The sequence below is a fragment of the Saccostrea echinata genome, unplaced genomic scaffold, assembly GCF_033153115.1.
Source record: "Saccostrea echinata isolate AGI-Se365-2 ecotype Australia unplaced genomic scaffold, CSIRO_AGI_Sech_v1 ptg000053l, whole genome shotgun sequence".
Lineage (NCBI taxonomy): Eukaryota > Metazoa > Mollusca > Bivalvia > Ostreida > Ostreidae > Saccostrea > Saccostrea echinata.
The window spans coordinates 165507-187400 of NW_026889802.1; the positions used below are offsets into that span (position 1 = coordinate 165507).

The following is a 21894-nucleotide window of genomic DNA, read 5'->3' on the forward strand; positions in this document are numbered from 1 at the left end:
AATAGTAGTTGAAGGAAAATGCTGCCCGATTGTAATACGCATTAAGTGTGTGAATTTATTTATTACTTTTTTTAACTTAAAAATATAATTATATTAACACGTTTTATAAAGTAAAGCATTAAATACATGTATAAAATACTCATATAGCAAAAGAAATATTTGTTTTAACTATGCAACTTGTAAAAAAAGCTAAAGTGTTTTGATTTTTTCCCTAAAAATCAATTAAATTCCAGTTTTCCGCAATTTCTATTCATCCCTTCCTTCTGGGAACTAATCGTCAGTTGTGGCATGATTTTGTTTTGTTAAATCTCCAATAGCTTTTATCGATGAATACATTAGGAATAAATAGAATTTCGTTATAATTAATCTTGAAATACTTTTACATCACCGGATATTTCATTGAATTAAAGTGAGTATATACTGATATATTTTCTTATTCATTTGCTTTATTTAGTTTTCAATTTTTAAAACTTAGGATATGCAGGAACAGGAAATATTATCTAAACAATATTATTAAATACAAGCTCTGTCTTAAACCATCACTTCGCAAAATGCAGCCGGAATTGACGGAATCACCTACAACTAACTTAACTATTGTGACAAAGATATGGGAATCAATGGTTCCTCCAGCCTTTCAGTTTGTATTAGGGGTAGCAGGGAACGCCATAGCAGTGGTTTCTCTAGTGTTATCCAAGAAGAGGCATAAATGGAAATCATTTTACAGACTTGTCGGGGGGTTGGCTTTGACAGATGGAGGGGGGATTCTTCTTTGGTGTACCCGTGATGATGAGATTTTTCTCCAACTTTACGTATGATTTTCCTAAGCCTTTATGTGACTTCAGTTCGTTCATTATAACGTTTATGACGGCATCTTCAGCTATGATTGTTTGTGCAATGTCTTTGGATCGTTTCATGGCTATTTTCTATCCATTCAAATACAACCTGCCTGGGAGGGAGCGTCGTGCAAATATCATACTAATTTTTGTCTGGGTTCTTGGGGCGGTCATTTCTAGTCTGCCTCTGGTGGGAATCGGTTCCAATGTTATTTACTATCCAGGTTCCTGGTGCTTCTTGAATTTTGTGGGAACCTCTACTTTAGACAGAGTTAATTCATACATCTATTCAATATTTGGACTCTTTGTTTTGTCTACGACTATTTCCCTCAATTGTTTTGTAGTGATAAAACTTTGCAAAAATGTTAACGAAAAGAGAAAAAATCGAAGAAAAAGAGAAAGCACCATATATAACATGATATTACTGCTAGTGTTTGTGACTGTTTTTACCTTATGCTGGAGTCCACAAATTGTAAGTATTTAAAACTATCGCCTGATATAATCCTATATTTCATTGACTTGTTAGATTTTTTTAAAGAAAACTATAGCTTACCTGGTCCTTTATTCAAAAAGACTACTTGCTTTTTCTGGCGACTCAGTAACTTCACCACCAATAGATAGGTTTGTTTGCTTATTATTGTTTAACGTCTCTCTCGAGAATTTTTCACTCATGTAGAGACGCCACCACTTGCCGGTGCAGAGCTGCAAATTTTGACCTATACTCGGCACACAGGACCATTGAGCAGTGGGGGATCTTTTTCGTGCCAGCACCTACTGCGACACAGGACCTCGGTTTATACGGTCTCATCCGAAGGACCGGTCTTCACATCCCACGGTGGGATTCGAACCCACGAAGTAAGGATCAACTCCTTACTCCGCGACCCTAGAGCAAACGCTCTAACCACTGCGCCACGCGGGCGACCCAATAGATAGGAATTAATTTTTCTCAGCAGTAAAATTATTGAAAAAACAATGTGATTTTTTTTAAAAATCATTCAATCAATTCTTTTGAAAAAATGAACTAATGAAGCCATAAATAAGTTTGAATAAAAACCAAGTACTCAGTGGGTAAACAAGAAATAAACACAATTTTAATTTTTCAAACATTTTTCCTTTTCAGTTCTTAATACTTGGGTATGCAGCAATGTTGAATAAAGAAAATCCATCAAGAGATTTATTAATAGCCCGGATTGCAATGACAAACTCTGTGATTGATCCCTGGATCTATATTTTACTTCGGAAGGAAAATCTCCAAGCATTCCAGAGACGATGTGGGAGATTCTGCTGCAAAGTTCAGTCCTCAACAGACAATGACAGACAGAGTGATGCTAATTTCTATTTAGAGCAGTCAGAGTCTTCATGAAATGCTTCAAATAAGGCCAATTCAGGCGACCTCATGAATATAGTACACATGAAATTTGCGAGCTCAGGTTCAAATGATACGATTCCTGTATGTCTTAGCCTATCTGTTGAAAGATAACAAAGAATTCAATCAACAGAAAAAAAGTTAATTACAAGAACAAATATAAAAATGTCTATTTTGCTAGGGCATAATAAAATACTTAAAAATATATACATGTATATATATTTTAAATTTCATAAATTTTTAGGAAAGTGAGGTTTAAAACAAGATTTTTATTCTATAGCGAAAAATGCTTGTATATATATATATATATATATATATATATATATATATATATATATATATATATATATATATATATATATATATGTGTGTGTGTGTGTGTGTGTGTGTGTGTGTGTGTGTGAGGGTGTGTGTGTGTGTGTGTTACAGTAAATTTGTGTAATCAGAAATTTCATGCATTTCCGGAATTTTAGGAAATACATGAAATTCCTATTCTGCTTAGGAAATACACGTATTTACTGAATTTTTTAATACTTTTTACATGCACTTACTGACTGTGTTATGGTGAGATAATTTAAAATATAATTCAAAAATATGAGCAGATGCATAGTATATTCAATGTATATATCAGTTAGCATATCATGTGAATAAATAATATTTGAAATAAACCTTTATCTTTTTATAAATAAAAATGTTTTATTTTTGAATATTTAAAAAAAACATAATGATGCACTGCTTCCATTTTCTGGAATGAGTTGTCTATATCACAATATAATTTGATTTAAGTTATTTTTATATATTTTTTTTTAATTTATAAAAAACTTCAATCGCTTACTGCCATTTCTTGTTTTACTAGATATTCATACAATGCTTCTTAACATTTATTGACGATAATTTAAAACCCTGAAGCATCTTATTTGGAAATAAAACAATTCTTCTTCTGTCTCTTTAAAAATGCAAAAAATCTTACAAAATACATATAATATACATGTGTAACGAAACTAAAGTCAGTATTTCAATTATGAAACTTTTCTTTTAAGTATTTGCCACCCTCACAATTTTAATGGTTTAATGTAGAAAAAATGCATTTATTTTCACTGAATATAGTTTAAATTAACTAATAATTGCAAAACATTTATATGTTACCATATTTTTAAAGATGTAAGACTTTAATAAACAGAGGTACCGTATATGTAAGCATTAAAAAATAGTACATTTTTAATAAATTTTACAATAAAAATTATGTAAAAATCGGTTCAAATATATCATTCTGATGTTGAAAGCTCCAAAATAATTGCTTCTTTATAAATATATTTGAATTGTAAATATCAGGGAAACTATTTGACATTAGAAGTACAATAAAGAAAATGCCTGATTGAAGATACACGAGTAATTAGCTTTTCCTGCAAATATCGTAAAAATGAAGCAAAAAGTTTTTATTCACGTGTCGTAACCACCTTTAACCAAGTTCATAATCTGGTAGTCACTTTTTTGTTTATAAGAAGTTTACGCGCAAACTTTGGTGTTGGTTAAAGGTAGTTATGATATGTGTAGAAGTTGCATATCACACCTACCCTTTGAGTTTTCCCATTACCTTAATGCTAATAAGACCGATAGTACATTACTTTGCGACCCTATATCATAACAAATACTGCATCATTAACCAATCAATATTTACAATTAAATTGGATCATTAGCCTTCTAATTCATGAAGTTTTTAAGGGAAAAAGTACTACTTGAAAATTTGAAGTTATTATAGACCGCATAACAGCCTTATGTAGAATGGTCATTGTAGACCGCAAAACGGCCTTATATAGAATGATCCTTTTTCCCCGAAACCGTGGTCGAGTTTCTGCTGAGCTGTCGTCCATTTTGCCTTTCATCCATCGATATATTTTGACCCCTCTGTGATTCCTGTTTCTGTAAGAAAAGTTTTAACCAAAATGAAAGGTAGAAATAAATATTACTTGAAAATAACGATGAAAGACAAACAGTTTGCTAATGAACTTACCTGTCTGTATATCACAATAAATGTGTAAATGAATGGATTCAATGCAGAATTTAGAGGCAGCACGAGTACAACAACCCATGCATAAACATCGAACGATATATCCATCCCTCCGTATGCCATAATTCCTGAATATTAATTGATGTAAAATGTAAAATAAAAATTAATTTGATAAAATGGACACTTAATGTTTATTTTACTTCTTGTTTCTTTAGTCTTTCCTTTTAGTTTTATGTAAAACTTTGGACTATATACTGACACTATTTTACACAACATTAAATGCTTTTTTGTCAATATGATGTACGCAAATTACATGGTGATGCTATTTTCTAAAGAGTACTTATATAGGCAACCTTGTTCTATACGTAAGACTGAGCCTGTGTATTCAAAAGTTTCTCACCAATCAATATGATAGGAATCCAGCAACACATGTCTGACAACACGACATAAGATAGAGATTTCAACACAGCAATTTCTCTCTTTCTGTTGTCTTGTTGTAAGGCACCTCCAATGACCTTCACCTCCACAAATATCAGTATCTGTCCAATTACTATAGCGATAAAAATTATTAAGTTTAATCCTATAAAAACAAAGGTTGCATATTCCCATCCAGCAACCTTCTCAGCAGTTAACGGAAGAGAGATACATACTGTAGATCTGCTATAGAAGTCTGGGTAAACAGAGATGGGAAAAGCTGCTAGTAAGATGGTCATAAGCCATACCATTACTGAAATGACAAATTTATGTTTCCTCTTTCTCAAAAATTCGGTAGAAAATGGATATTTTAATGCCAGTAATCGTTCCAAGGTTATTAAAAACACGAAAATCACTGATGCTTCACTTGAAACTGTTGCAAGTAAGCCAGCAACGGTACAAATATTGCTTGATCTCCATTGACTATCGTTAAAACCGTAATTATTACGGTACTTCATGTCTGCTACTGCAATAATGAACAAATAAACTCCCATTAATAAATCGGAAAAACTGAGATTTAAAACTAAAATTCCGTGTGCATTATTCCTTCCATTGTTTGTACTTCTCATGCGGTAATATATAACATAAAGGTTTCCGATTAACGAGAAAAGAGCCACGTACCATATCACCTGGGCTAAAAATCCAACGCTAATCAACTGCTCGCAAGTTGAGATTCGGTCTCGTGGGGAAATACATTTTGAAGGGTCAACAGATAATGGTTTGGCACAACAAATAATATAAGAATCTGTCCATATCCATTCAAGGTTACAAAGACCCTGGAACATAGTTCGTGACACGCTTAATTTGTTTCTGTTAATATATAAATATTTTACTTCTTCTAATCTTCGAAAGGCATTACTCTCCAATATAGTGATGTCATTGTCTGATAAATCCAATATCTGAAGTTTTACTAAAGCAACAAATCTTGCAGGAGAAAGTTTTCTTAACTGGTTTCCTGTGAGATTGAGTTTGGTGAGTGATACCATGTTCTCAAAAGCCATTCTGTTAATTGTGTGGATTTTATTGAAGGCAAGATTAAGTGTTTGTAAAGATGTCAGTGTAGAAAATGAAAAATCATTTAAAACTTGTATTTGGTTGTGTTGTAAATTGAGGTATCCAAGCCTCCTCAAACCTGAAAACATGTTATCTGTGATGATACTTATAGAATTAAAACTCATATCTACTTCAACAAGCATTTTCATTGATCTTGAGAAATAGTCATCAGTATTTGTGATGGAGTTGTTGCTCAATAATAATTTTGATAAGAAACTTAGCCAGTGCAGTGCTTTTGGCAAAATTGTTTTTATTTTATTGTTCCTCAAATCTAGCAACTGAAGGCTAGAATTATATCGACTATAGATTTCTTTTGAATGAATTATCACTATTTTGTTATTTCTAAGAATCAAGTGTCGTAACTTTGGAATAACTCCAAGGAAGTCAAATTGAAGATCTGTGATTTGATTATGTGAAACATTAAGGTATAATATGTTTGAAAGCTTCTCAAAGGTACTCTGTTGCAAATTTCGTATTCTGTTAAATGAGATATCTAAAGTTTGAAGGCTGTGAGATTGTAGTTGTTTTCCTAGATCCCGAAGTGAGGAATCTTCTTTCGAACACCCTGATAAATTCAAATGTAAGAGGAAACTGAAATCTCTTAAATCCTTGGTGTCGAAATTGCTTGAACTGAGATCTAGTACTCTGACCTCTTTTATTACATTTTCTGGAGATTGACACTTGAATACTACTCCTTTACATTCACATTGATAGGGACAAGGTAGAACACATCCCTTTTCCATCTGCACACATTTGGAGCTGGTGTAATTACATACATTTTCGTCTTCGTTATTTGGACAATCATTTTTCTTGTTGCAAAACTGGTCAGCATCAACACACCTTCCGTCGTCGCATTGATATTCTGTTTTGTAACAAGGATCCTTATCTAGAATATTTATCAGTTTTTAAGTCAATAAGATAATAAACAATCATTTTCAAAATAAAAAAGAATAATAAAGAATGTATTATCATATAAGTATTAAGACATTTGTCTCTTAAAAATGTTTCAATTTACCTTTACAAATTCCTTTTTCGTAACTGATTTTTCCAAGTCGCACAATACCAGTTACATTAGCTTGGAATGTTGCAACAATTGAAACCTAGAAATGAAACTTTCATACAGGGAAAGTAAACGACTAACAAGTCACCAAAACGTTCATCTAGGTGATATTTCTTTTTTAAGGTTAAGATATATATATATATATATATATATATATATATATATATATATATATATATATATATATATATATATATATGAAATCCCTTATTTTTGCCTTGATAAACAACAATTTCTATTAACATGATATTGATTATTAAGGTCAGGTTCACAACTTGTATGTTATTAAGAACCTCACATTACTTTGAATCCCTATTGTTGCTACACATTAACCTGAAGAGTCAACATTTGAACAAAAAATCTTCATTTCACTCCTTACTGCTGGGATGCTTCCATTTAAAAATCACCAATAGTGACCCTGTTTTGTTTCATAACAAGATTTTTATTCTAACCAGTATAATATATACTTAGTACAGTGACTCTTTTCTGCAGCCGTTCACAGTTGATTCCACCCGAAGCATCCAGCTTTTGTAACTTACATTGACAGACTATTTTATTTGTATTTGCGTCAGCAGTGTATTGTAAATTTTTCATGACATGGTTAGTACTATTAAAGAATTTTTCCTTCATAATATTCAATTTGAGATACAAATATCCTATTATTATTTATTGTATTAAGTATAAATGTATGCTTCTTCATTTATTATTGCATGCATATTGTGTATAAACATACTTCTTCCGTGTGGTCATAAAACACTAATTTTGAAAAGAATGTACAACTTAAACACCTATGGGGAAGATAATTTGTTCATCACAAATAGAGTTTTAATTGTAGTTTAGTACATTTTTTTTTTTTTTTTTTTTTTGTTTGTTTCTTGAATGCACTGTCATGTCATTTTTACGTTAAAAATTTTATGAGTAAATAATTCAAAGTAAAACGTTCTCGGAAACTTCGCAAGTTACATCTTCTTTCTTTTCCGTTGAAAAATATCCTGTGTTGCACACTTGGTTGATATAGACAAAAGGGTTCAAAAGAAGTCAAGGACGTAATTTGATAAGTTAACCGGCGACAATCACCAAACAGATAGATGACAGACAAAAAAAAAACAATCAGAAAAGCTCTCATGAGCCATTTGCTTAGGTTAGTTTAAAAGATAATAATACATATAAAACTTTTGTGTGCACAATATTTAAGGATGCTGTCATTACCCTTACCAAATAAGGTATGTCAATAGGTGTCTGAAAACTTGTAGTGGCAAAAAGGTCTGAATTTATATTCTGTCGCTGGAAAATCATCCCATCCAAAGTAAGCACTGTGCCTTGTGTTATAAATACGTTTAAATTGACATTTTCCCCAGAATATGTCATTGTTAAACACCCAAACTCGGACGATGAAGGCTGTGGCGTGCTGTATAAAACGGCCTTCTCCTCAGTATTGCCTCTCAAACTTTCTTTCTTTTCAGCGGAGGCAAACATTTCTCCTGTGATAAGCAGAAATAAAAATAAGTGAGTATAATGTAAGAAAAGAATACACAGTCCATCTTATTTGAAAATCATTAAAGAAGACCGATAAAAAATTTTCTATAATAATTATCATAGTAAAACTTATTTATCAAATAGTCTTAAGCCATATTTCGAATACTGGTTTACACATATATTCATGAAAAGCAGGGGGGGGGGGGGGAAGCTTGGCTATTTTAGCTGATTTTTACAAAGGTCAGATATATTTTACCAGTGTTTTCATCTATTTGACGGTTCCATTTGGTTCCACTTAGCATTTGTTGCCAGTCACACATATCTTGTTCAAAGTCACAAATAAAATTTCCTTTGTCTGCAAAAAAAGATTAAAGAAATCGAATTAATTAAACTAAAGTTTAGGTATTACTGGTATATTCAACAGGAATCATGTTTTCATAATCTAAAAAAGGAATATCTATGTGAAGAAAACAACTAAAATTTTTAAGTAGGTTAATAATTGGGGAATCATTTCAGGTACTACACAGAAGATAGGCCCAAATTTTCCTCAAATTCATTTTTTTTAAACTTTGGTATTTTGTTCTAGTATACCAAATCTCTCTTTATATGCGATATGAAAGAAATCCAACTGCATTTTTTTTACCCACGCAGCTTGAAATATGATCTATCAGACCCATGTAAGTATTATGTGAAATCAGAAATTCGACTTGAGAATGTGCCTTATTTAAAAACTATCAATTGATCTAATGCAAAATAAAATTGTGAGATGGTTTTTATAAAGGCAACCTTTTTGTTACTAAAATTCAGCAAAATATATTGATACTGGTAAATTTGAGTAAAACATGATGTAAAACTAGGATATACGTAGCCCTGGCACTGAAAATTCACATAGAAATATGCTTCAGTTTAGGTTCTCTTTAGAGAAAATGTATGATTCAATTTTTACAAAAAATCAACAGATTGATTCAAATGGATCACAGATTAAAATGTGTCAAAATACGGAAAATTGAACCGATCGTTTCAGATATTTTGGCGATTAAAAAAAAAATCAATGGCAAAAAAGTGAAAGATTCAGTAGATGACGTCACAATATTTGACCTCTTAATATGACCTTAACCTTTATTGTACATAAAGAATGGAGACTCCTTATATATATATATATATATATATATATATATATATATATATATATATATATATATATATATATATATATATATATATATATATATATATATATATATATCTGTGTGTGTGTGTCCAAATATCAGTCCTCTACTATTTATGGAACAAAAGTTACACTGGATTTAATAACAGACTGGTATATTGCATTTAGACACCATAAACACATTCTAAAATGTAAGCTCCCAAGTGACCAATACATAGGATGTCTCTAATTTTTTACATGTCACTGCTTATCATTTTTCTTACAAAGATCATTGATTATTGACAATATAGGGATATTATTCTTTTTTTTTTCCTGTAATTTTTAAGAAATTAGTTAAAATAGATTTAATGGGTGTTTTGTGCTACCTTAACCTCTATCTGTTAGTCTACTGAAGCAGTTTTTGACTGCTTTACACAACGTTTCGTGTTAACTATAAGTTAGTTTTTACTTGTAGATAAATTAGAAAATCAGATATTGTAATGACTCACCACATGTTGGTACACTACACTCCTCCCATTTAAACTCAGAATCAACAAAACAACCCGGCTCTCTTTTGCCTGACAAATCGAAGCTACAAGTATTCCCCAATTCTGCCATGCATTGATGAAGGTACTTAGTCTCTTTACGAAATCCTTTATACTCGTTTTCATGGTAGCACTCCAAAGCTGAAACAAATGGAAAGATTAATTCTTCTTTTCTCCACGAAATCTCTAGGGAAAAGAAACTCTAAAATGTGCTCACCACAATTTTCCTCGTCACTGTAGTCAGGACAATCTGGTGTCATATCACAAAATCCATGGCTAATACATAATCTGTCATCGAGGCAGGAAAAGCAATCTTTACAAACAAGAATATAATAGAAAATCAACAATTAGTAAATTATTCATTTAAAATAATTTAAAAATTGAATTTTTTTCTTAGTATCTACCTGTACATGGCCCATTTTGAACCTCCATAAATTTAATAGCTGCTACTGTTGACGATTCAGCTACTAAAGATGCAGCGATATGTGGTGCAATAAATACCTTTAGAAGCAAAACAAAAAAGTAATAGCACATGTAAAAACACTCAAAGCAACTTTAAGACATAAGTAAAGAGGTTGAAATAGACCTTGTAATTATCCGGCTGAGGGTTTATGTTGACTTTAACTCTTCTAAACTCGGAGCTTTCTTTAAGTTTTGTCAGATTTTGTGTGGAAGTCGTCAGTTGTAGCTCAATGCCCTCACTGCGATATGCCAATATCAAACAGTTTCCCATTTTCATAGAGCGCAAGAGAGGTGATTTCAATGTGGAAATATATAACTGTGAATTAGGCACATTTTTTGGAGGACGGAAACGTAAAGATCGTTCTGAAAAAAAGAAGAGCGTGGTTGAAATATTTTAATGCTATATATTGTCATTTCCGGAAATTATTTTTACAGTCACATGACTTTCAAGAAGCAATATGAGCTGTGTTTAATTTGCTGTAAAGTGTGTTATAAAGATTAATCTGCCCGTAATTTAAAGTATTTTAATCAATAAGACGAATTATATGAGAATTAAATTTATAAAATGAAAAATACCTATCATAAAAAAAGTGAAAAGAGGAGAGGAGCGGATCGTAAGAGGAGAGGAGCGAATCGTCGCCCTTGGCTAGCGAAGATGCTTTTCATCAAACTGTTGGGAGTTCTGATGGGCACTAATTATGCATTTATTATTACTCCGACTTGTTTTCATATTCTTCTAAAGCTGAATTTACTCAAAAACGTCAACATGAGAAGACAATAGGGGAAACTAACAACTTAATTGTATGAAAGGCGAGATTACTTCCGCTTTTCCATTGCCAGTTTTCCTTATTTATGTAGTAAATTCCGTAATCACCTGCATGTGGTGCAACTTATTCAAAACTAGTAACCAAAAACATGATCCGAGTACAATTAACAACCAAAACAGACTACTGACAGATAGGTTAATGTTACAGGGATTTCAACAACCTCACTTAAAGTCTAAGGTTGTATTTTGGCTGAAGTGTTTTTATCTTTTGTTAGGCCTTGTTTTTAAATATACTGTCTAGTACCTGATCGATAGAAAGGGCTGACGGTGGATGTGACCAGTCGACAGGGGATGCTTAATCCCCCTAGCCACCTCCGAATTTCCAAGATTTAGTGTATTGTGTCATGTTCACAGATGTGTATTGTTTATAGATTTTTTTTTTATCGATCACTGTTCGTTATCTTCACGTTTTTCATTTAAAACGTTTTACCAGACATACCATCTTTGTTCAAAAACCAAGTCATCCCTGTGTCATTCGGTTGTTCTAGACCACACATTTCTCCCGAGAAATCACATTGAAATGATGCTACAAAATAAAGTAAAAAGGAGTGATTTACTGAACTGATAAACAAATGCATTATTGCTCCACGTGGTATAATAAAATCCTTTTTTTTTTTCAAGATTCAATTTATGATCTCTATTTTAGATTAATTTGTTTTGCTTTTAAATTGTAACTTTGGTAACTAAAATGAAAATAATTTCCTTTTTAATTAATCTTTTCTATTTAAGTATAAGTTACTTGCCAAAATTAATGCACCACAGAAATTTATCTTGAAAAAAAATAATGATTGATTGATTGTATGTTGTTTTACGTTCCGTTCGAGAATTTTTCAATCATATAGAGAAGTCACCATACATCGTTGAAGGGCTTCAAATTTAGACCTTGACTCGGCACTGAGGGCCATTGGGCAGTGAGGGTTCTTTATCGTGCCAACGCCTATCGTGACACAGGGCTTCGATTTTTAAGGTCTCATCCGAAAGACCCGCAACTGTCACATCGAAGTTCCGAGCGTTTAGCGAAGGAACAGTTGCTACCTATTTTTTATCGACTTAGGTCAGTCGCTGCCGTGATTCGAACACACGACCTTCCGATCACGCGAGCGCTCTACCGATTGAGCTACCTACCGTGACGGTCTTGATAAATGAATGCCATTCATAATTGAAGAATAACACGATGATCGCCGTTGGTTTACTCCTGAATATGTCGAATAGGTATGTCATAATTAATGTAGCTCTGGGAGTAACTTTGCTATTATATCTAGAACTACAATAATACATCAAATGGATATGCTTGTTAAAAAGATCTCAACGATTCAAATATCATTTCTTTTTTTTTTTTTTTTTTTTTTTTTTACAAAATCTTTACTATAGAAACATTTGACTAGGTTTTTACCCTAGGTTTTTGTTGTTCATTTAATAGAGTTCATCGGGATGACAACTCTTAGAATTAGAGTAAACTATCAATATATTTCTGGTATTATCTTTTTTCTCTAAATACGAAATGAAGATTTATAAAACGCCGTTCCTAGTCTCAAGATCATTAACTGAATCAAAACCAAGATTTTGTAGATAGTGATTTTTTAAGAGGCATTTTTTAAGAAGTTGTAAGATAACACAAAATGAAATTTTGTTTAATTTCCATTTTGATTTTTAAACATGTTTTATTGAAAATTTGACTTAGGTCTGTTCCCAGTTTATGATCTTGAGACCTGATGTTGGAAAAAAAATTGTTTTTCCCTAATAACAAACTAAAATGGGATTTGACCTTGAAGCAGTTATTGTCATACATGTACATACATGGTCGTATGTTAGAGCCCCCCTTTACCTACACAATGTAGGAAGCCCAGTTTTCATCAAATACAGTAGTGAAAGAGAAACCTCAGGAGTAGTGTGCAACAAAATATTCGAGAAGTGGTGATAATCAGATGTTGATACTTAAAAATTCAAAGTAACTTTTGAAAAATTTGTAAATCACAAAGTTTTACCAAAATCAACAACATAAAAACTTAAGAATTTTCAACTTTATATACAACCATTCCCCATGATAAATTTAAGTCCAGGCTTTTTGATATCATTGACAGCTGCTTTTTCAATAACAAGAGGCCCAAGGGCCTTAACGGTCACCTGAGTATAATACAGCAATTTAGAGGATCCATAGAGTATAAAATGAACTGAAAGGTGAAGCTTTGTTGCCCAAAAGCAAGAAAGATAGGGTGATCAGGATCAACAAAATAATTAGTCTAGTGTTCAAGAACAGTACATAAATTAGGTTCCCCATTTATCACTCTCACCAGACAGTACATAAACAAACTTATAATCAGTGCTTCTGTACTCTTTTAATTCCTTGTTGAAATCTCTTACATTGGCCTCTCTTGGTCTTTGATGAACATTTAATAAGACAAGTTATTTTTGTCTCTTTTTTATTTATCTGTTACTTACAAGTCTACCTGATCATTAAAACTAAGAAAGTACTTTTTGTATTATACAATAAAAATTCTTGCATAATTCTCTTATTCTATTAACCTTTTAAGTACTTTATTTACAGTGATTAATTATCACAAGTAAATGGCAAAGGGGAATAACTCCTCTCAGTAGAATACAAATTAATAGAGCCCTGGCCTGGACCAGAACACTTGATCAAATGGTTCTGATGTTCAAAAATCTGGTAAAAATACCCTTCCTTATTAAAACTTTTACTCTTTTTGCCTCTGATATGCCCAGGTGCAGAGAAGATTTTTAAAGAATTAATGCATTTTCACTATATAATAAATAGAGCCCCGCCCTAATATCAGAACCTCTGATCCAGGGGTCATGAAATTCACAATTTTGGAAGAGGCATCCTTGCTTATCATAACCATGTATTTGTTTAAATAATACCCAGGAGAAGAGAAGAAGATTTTCAAAGAAATAATGTACTTTCACTATATGATCTATATAGCCCCGCCCTAGCACCACAACCCCTGACCCTGGGGCTATGAATTTCACAATTTTGGTAGAGTCACCCTTCCTTGTCATAGCAATGTATTTAATTTGTTTAAACAATACCCAGGAGTAGAGAAGAAGATTTTCAAAGAAATAATGCACTTTCATTATATGATCTATATAGCCCCGCCCTAGCACCACAACCCCTGACCCTGGGGCCATGAATTTCACAATTTTGGTAGAGTCACTCTTGCTTATCATAACTATGTATTTAATTTGTTTAAATAATACCCAGGAGTAGAGAAGAAGATTTTCAAAGAAATAATGTACTTTCATTATATGATCTATATAGCCCCGCCCTAGCACCAGAACCCCAGACCCTGGGGCTATGAATTTCACAATTTTGGTAGAGTCACCCTTCCTTATCATAGCCATGTATTTAATTTGTTTAAATAATACCCAGGAGTAGAGAAGAAGATTTTCAAAGAAATAATGCACTTTCATTATATGATCTATATAGCCCCGCCCTAGCACCACAACCCCTGACCCTGGGGCTATGAATTTCACAATTTTGGTAGAGTCACTCTTGCTTATCATAACTATGTATTTAATTTGTTTCAATAATACCCAGGAGAAGAGAAGAAGATTTTCAAAGATATAATGCACTTTCATTATGTGATCTATATAGCCCCGCCCTAGCACCAGAACCCCTGACCCTGGGGCCATGAATTTCACAATTTTGGTACAGGGCTCAATGCTTATTACAATCATGCCAACAGTTTGACTGCTTGATGTCCAGGAGTAAAGAAGATTTTTAAAGATTGCATTAATTTTGATGGTTTTAGCCCCACCCCTCAGGCCCCAGGGGGGCAGGGGGCACGAATTTCACAATTTTTGTTCCCCTTCCCCCATAGATGCTATATGCCAAAATTGGTTGAAATTGGTTTGCTGGTTCCAGAGAAGAAGCTGAAAATGTTCAAAAGTTTACGACCGACGAACGACGCACGACGACGGACGAAAAGAGATAGCAATAGGTCACCTGAGTGACTCAGGTGACCTAAAAATGGAACTTGTAAATTTAATAACCTGTCATTGGTCATTTGCAAAATTATTTTGTTAGAAAACATTCTGATTGTACACACAGGTACTCTGAAGTTGATATTAAAAAGGTGCTTCAGTTTCTGATTGACAATATCTATGTGGTTTTTGGAGACCAGGGCTTCCAACAATCTATTGGAATTCCCATGGGTACCAATTGCACCCCGTTATTAGCAGACCTATTTTTTGTATTCATATGAAGAAGAATTTGTTCAAAATCTTGTACGTGAAAATAAGAAAACACTTGTGGTGACCTGCAACTCGACATTTAGATATATCGACGACGTATTGTCAATTAACAATGGTTATTTCCATTCGTATGTCGATACGATATATCCCGGTGAGCTTGAAATAAAAGATGCCACAGAGTCTGACACATCTGTTTTATATTTGGATATTTTACTAGAAAAAGACATTAATGGTAATCTAACAACCAAGCTTTATGATAAACGTGATTACTTTAACTTTTCAATCGTCAACTTCCCTTAGTTATGCAGCAATATACCTTCATCACCTGCATATGCGGTTTATATCTCTCAGTTGATTCAATGCGCAGGAGCATGCTCTACGTATGAACAATTTCTAAAACGAGATAAGTTATTGACAAACAAGTTGATGAAACAAGAACATCAGCAGTGTCGTTTAAGGTCGTCATTTCGTAAGTTCTATGGTCGATACAATGACCTTGTCAGCAAATACAATTTATCATTAACTCAAATGCTGACTGACGTTTTTCATACTCATTATTTACTGAATTGTCGACGGATTTTTCCGTTATTACCCTCTTATGACAAGGAGCACATGGCGGGTGTGACCGGTCGGCAGGGGATGCTCATTCCTCCATGGCACCTGATCTCACCTCTGATGTTTTAGAGGTCCGTGTTTGCTCTGCTCCAAAATTTGTATTGTTTAATGGACTTCTGAGCTTGAAAACTGTTCGTTATCTCCATACATTTCATTTAATTGTAAGATCATTACCATTTTGTCCACTCTTAGCTTTGGCTCATCTTACATTTTTGTACTCACAGTTTATACAGAATGGAATATCACAGAACTGCCAGCGTACATTTGGATCCATAGTGTAGCACCAGGGTGCTTGTTCACCGTCTGGGTTTCTACAGTAGTTTTCCTGTCGCGATAGAGTCGATCCAGGGAAACTTATTCTATTGTTAGGCACATGGGGATAGGTACTGTCCCATCGTTGGCAGGCTATACCACTCTGAGTGATATTACGTTTTCCTTGATATCCCATGCCCCCCTCCGTCTCCTTGCAGTCTTCTGATTTAAAAAAATTAAAAATCTAACAATTCCATCGAATTTATTGTTATTTTTTGTATTTCAACTGATAATCCAATATTCATTTTCTGTACGTTTATTTTTATTCAAAATCAAATCGTTTTTAAATTCAAAAACATGTTTAATTGGTGCATTTGACATTTTTTCATAATACATAAAGAGATGATCTGAAATTAAAGTAAAATCCATATAGGTTTTTGGATACAACTTGTCCTAGTTTGCATTATACATGTACTCAGACCGCGTTCATACCTGTTGTAAGGTATGTTTGTTTTACGAGTTGTTTTCTTTTATACTGAATCGAATATAAGGTTTTAGAAATAAAGATTGTACTTACTTTCCTCACAGAGCGGAATATCACAATACTGATACCGTACTGTGTCATTTAATGTGTAACACCATGGCTTCACCCCATTATCGGGATTTCTACAGTAATTCTCATGTTCAGAAGCAGAAAGTCCCAGGAATCCAAGGGAAAACTTATGTTCGTGCGGTTGTAATTTGTCCCAGCGTTGACATGCTATGCCGTCTTTGGTTTCAGCTTTAGTTCCAAAGTAATGTTGACCTTTGGCACTGTCTAAACACTCTTTGTTACCTAAAAGAAATAATATAAATTTTCAAATTTAAAATCTAAATCATTATTTTAAAAAAAGCGCTTTCATTACCTGCATAAATTGCCACTGCTTTTAAACATCTCATGCTATGGCACCTGATCCACCTCTGAACCTGATCCCACTTCTGATGTTTCTAGACGTCCGTGTATGCACCCGATTTGTATTGTTTCATTCTATATGTCATAATCTAATAAGCTTTGTTAGATGAATTACACCACAGAAAGAATTTTTTTTTTTAGTTTTTTTATCAAACAGTCAGAAAACAAACAACATTTTTTTTTTTCAAAAAGTTAACTTACTTTGAGAACAAAGTGGAATGTTGCAATATTCTGCATACTTTTCAGATGGGTCAGTAAAGCACCAAGGTTTTTCATCTTGTTCAGCAGGATTCCTGCAATAATTTTCATGAGAACTAGAATTTCCCTCCGGAAACAAGGCAAATGATGGTTCCGGGGAATGTTGGCTATCCCATCTAAGGCATTCACGACCCGTCGTTGTGTGGGATATTGTCCCTCTGTATTCTTCTCCTTTTATCGTGTCTCTACATTCTTTTAAGAATTAAAACGCAAAAGATATAGTAAATTTACGACATGAATACTCATTGTATTTTTATTATAGAAATTATTAAAATGGAGGTTGCAGAATTAAATTAATTATGTTTCATGGAGAAAATTTTTCAGAACAATGAGGATTCTCTTTTTTAAAAATCACAAAATCTGTGATATTTTGTTTTATGAATAATTTATATTTCATTTAATCATTAGTTTAAAATTGGTATGATGCTTCCAATTATAGTAGTATCTGAAAAAAATTAACATTCTTTTCTGTAAATTTAAATTGTTGGTATCATTTGCTACAATTTGAATGAAAATAACAAAGAAACTGCAACACCCCTTTCATGATTGTTTTAAAACCTTTCACCTTACAGCGAATACTTTTCATAAAGAGTGTTGGTGTTTTATAAAAAAAAAAATGCCTGGGTGAAAAGCATTCTCGATCAAGTCCTTATTAACTAAAAATAATCTGATCTAAGCACGTTGCATTCACAAATTTATCTATTGATATTTTTATTTCATACAAGACCTATATTTGATATTGTTTTTGTTGAGATTGACTTTCGTCCCTACCTTTAAAATCTGAGTTATAAGAGACCGTAAATTCCCTGTCCGTCTGTCTGTCATCTGCATGCCAGTCTCTCTGTCCCGTTTGACTTTCCTGACTATTCTCTAAGATGCTTGCAGATATTGAGCCGTTTTTTTTTAGTATGCGAGTCTATGTTGATGAGTTACAGAGCAAGCTTGCTTTTCGTTCCGTTTCTATGGTTTTAGAAAGAATAACGGCCTTTACTGGTTGAGGACTCAGTATATTTGGTGGTCTATTTATCCACCACTTTAAACACTTGATCATGGGAAATGAAAGGATGACAAAAATTTGATTGAAAAATCAAACAGCATAATTGAATACAATCCTATTAAAATGTTTAAAATATTAAGAAATGATTGTTTCACGATCAAAAACCATTCAATAATTGATATTAGGCAAATTAATGATATGAATTATCAACAAATGGTAGGTGTATTACAACAAGGATAAATGGTATTTCTATGTCTATCACACTTGTCTCAATTCATAAAATGGGCATTTATCCATGAAGTACTTCTCTTATGCTCTTTAAATGAAATGTTCACTTCATTAATTGATTGTCTATCATTTGCCTGTTCAGTTTACAAGCAATCTCTGCTATATCAGTCGGTTAATGTGAAACAAGTACTAAAAGTACCCCTTAAGGATGTAATACGCTAGACATAAAGTAATGTAACTTCGCACTTCCCATTTAATTGCTACATTTTCATCTCTATCAGTATTTATCAAGAATATAGTCTTAGTAGAAATAAATATGTAAAAAATTTATTTATAGATGCTTGTTCATTTTGCTGATAGAGGGCTCTAAAGTACATATGTCCAGCTTTGTATGAAAAGCTTTGGTTGAATAATCAAGATGGAACTTCAAAAGATATTATTGACAAGTTAACAAAATCTTGCTATTATCCATATTTTTTCATTACAAATAAAATCCATTTCATATCAGTACCTACAAACATGCCTCTAATTAATTTAGATAATAGGAATGTAATAATATTTTTATTGAACATTTAATAGCTAAAATTTTTATTACTAAGGCAGAACTTAAATCAAAACAAATGTTTTATATCAGATCAATATTGTCTGACATTTCCCATTGAAAGCCATGCATTTATTTTATTGAAGTATAAAATGTATAAAAGTTTCATTCAAAGACTTTTCCTTAATTCATTTTTTTATTGATTTTGTATTTTATTTCAACGCTTTACAAAACAAAACCCAAGTTGATGAAACACAGTGTAAATTTTTTGGATGTGATAAATCTATTACCACAAAAGGGTATATCACAGTACTCCCATCTCGTGGTTGTGTCCGTGGTATAGCACCAGGGACCATCTGCTTCCTTGGCCTGTGGGTTCCTGCAGAAATTTTCGTGCATGCTGGCGTTTCCAGGCAATATGTTGGTGTAACTATGGGTCCATGGCTTCTGTCTGTCCCATCTCTGACAGGTCTTTCCAGATATAGTAATAGATATATTTCCTCTGTACTCCATACCTTCTCTGGTTTTTCTACAGTCTACCACTAGAAATGTTAATAGAAAACCTCTTCAAATTTTCTCATCATTTAAATAAAATTCTAAAAATCCATTTTAAATAAAATATCTGATTATTAAGGTTCATCGACACTCTGATAAGAGAGATAACTCTTAATGACATAAATGTCTATTATTCCTTCATAATCTTGTCAAGTTGAAGTGTCTTTTTTGTCCAATTTTGCCCTGCAAGCTACGTTATAATTGTTTGTATTTTATTAATAAAAAATACATTTCTTTTAGAAAATCATAAGAGTTAAAGAAACATTTTATATGAGTGAGCAGAGGGCTTATGAACCTTAAGATATATGAACTAAAAGATAGTTTAATAATACCTCTATAAGGTATTGGCAATAAAGGAGACGGAGTGCAGACATATTCCAACTTCTGAAAGAAGCACTTCAGCCAGAAGTGTCTTCTTTTTACTTGCACGTTGCATCATTGCAAAGAGGTTTATGCATAACAATATATTCTTATTTTCAAAAATATTAAACTAAGGTATGATTTTAACTTAACAGGGGCCATTTAGATGGCATTTTAATAAGAGCATCGTTTCAGTTGTACATAAACAAAAAACAGGATGGGAGTGCTTAGAACACAGTGTAACAAAAATATATTGTTAAACAAATCTTGTCTTGTTTCTGAGTGTTCAATGACTGTTTAATACTAACTTATTAATTTCCTTTAATCTTTATGTCTCTTCTGACTTGCAAAAATTATAGTATATCTGGATTCTGTATTCAACATCGTTTTCAAAAACCTACCTCTTTTTAATTTTTTTTTCTCTATCGAAATCGTGCTTACGTCCCAGATAATATTCTAAAAATATTCTTAAAGTAAATCACTTATCTCAATATCTTTCAATATATAAATTCAACATAACCCCCTTAAACTTGAGTAACGTATTACCACAAAATGGAATATCACAATGCTCCCATCTTGTAACCTGGTCCATTGTATAGCACCATGGAATAGGTTCTATTCCAGGTCTTGGGTTTCTACAGTAATTCTCGTGTCTACTGACGTTCCCCGGAAGTCGGTTAGCGTAATCATGTGAATGTGGAGTTTGGCTGTCCCACCTCTGACAGGTTTTACCGGAAACGGTAAATGATATGTTTCCTCTGTATTCCAGACCTTCCACGGATATTTTGCAGTCCATTACTGAAAAGATAAAAATTTTCTAACGAATACTCATAAACCTTATGCAGATTTTCCGATCTCTGTTATATGAATTAGCATATTTTAAGTGATGTGATCAAAATTGGAAATATGCTTATTGTATTTTGGAAAATATTCTGCTTGAAAATCTTATTATTTCAACACTTATTATTTTATACTTTGCATAACTGATGGTAAAAAAAATTCATCGAATTTTCAAAAAGAAGTTCTTTGCAAAAACCATAGCCCCGAAAGCAAGTCTAATCACTTCGAACAATTGCAAATGAACATGCAAACATAATGTAGGTTAAAATCCATTCAACTCGAGTCCAGTGGTAAAGGTATTTTTATGATGGGGGGGGGGGGCAGAATTTAAGAAACAATTATATTAATGATACAATTTTTTTGTTCATGAATAAATAGATTGCAATATTGTATGTTTATATGTAAGTATCTTCATGTATGGTATTGTTTGAAGACTGTCATTACTTCTTTGTCACGAAGGAGTGTAATGCGTTTTAATTTTTGAAATTTGCAAAAACGTCTTAGATTTTACAGACCAATAAAGTTACAGCTCATTTCTTTTATGAATTCATGAACCTTGGTTCCAGTAATGTAAAAAGAAATTTAAAAAATCTAAAATTCTACGAATTTACTCCTACTATCTGCCAGAAGATCGGGAATCCATAATAAAGGGGGTTCAAGGTATATATGACCTTCTCGCAAATCACAAACCGACACATTTCTAAACTGATATGCGTACATAAATATGGCTACATTAGCTTCAATTTGTTTGAAATAGAATCTTTGAATTAGTTCCGATGCTAAAGATCGCGGGTTTTATTCGGCTGTGTTTCCATTAATTATAAATAAATAGTGTAA

The 21894-nt window shown here is 32.6% G+C and overlaps 1 protein-coding gene and 1 pseudogene across 1 annotated transcript in view; one reads left to right on the forward strand and one right to left on the reverse strand.

The window, feature by feature from the left end:
• Positions 1-551: 551 nt before the first annotated feature.
• LOC133204430 (prostaglandin E2 receptor EP4 subtype-like) lies at positions 552-2196 on the forward strand (annotated as a pseudogene).
• A 1340-nt stretch (positions 2197-3536) lies between these two features.
• LOC133204431 (uncharacterized) overlaps positions 3537-21894 on the reverse strand; it is a 32429-nt gene continuing 14071 nt past the window's right edge. The window contains exons 2-17 of the mRNA XM_061340157.1: positions 20764-21015; positions 19593-19844; positions 17480-17728; positions 16908-17161; positions 16297-16555; positions 11690-11776; positions 10549-10787; positions 10367-10463; positions 10180-10281; positions 9927-10103; positions 8527-8625; positions 8010-8275; positions 6750-6834; positions 4608-6620; positions 4211-4335; positions 3537-4119 (exon numbers count right to left, since the gene is read on the reverse strand). Of these exons, the coding sequence (XP_061196141.1) occupies positions 4009-4119; positions 4211-4335; positions 4608-6620; positions 6750-6834; positions 8010-8275; positions 8527-8625; positions 9927-10103; positions 10180-10281; positions 10367-10463; positions 10549-10787; positions 11690-11776; positions 16297-16555; positions 16908-17161; positions 17480-17728; positions 19593-19844; positions 20764-21015 (4667 nt within the window). The 3' untranslated portion in view covers positions 3537-4008. The remainder of the gene's footprint in view (positions 4120-4210; positions 4336-4607; positions 6621-6749; positions 6835-8009; positions 8276-8526; positions 8626-9926; positions 10104-10179; positions 10282-10366; positions 10464-10548; positions 10788-11689; positions 11777-16296; positions 16556-16907; positions 17162-17479; positions 17729-19592; positions 19845-20763; positions 21016-21894) is intronic.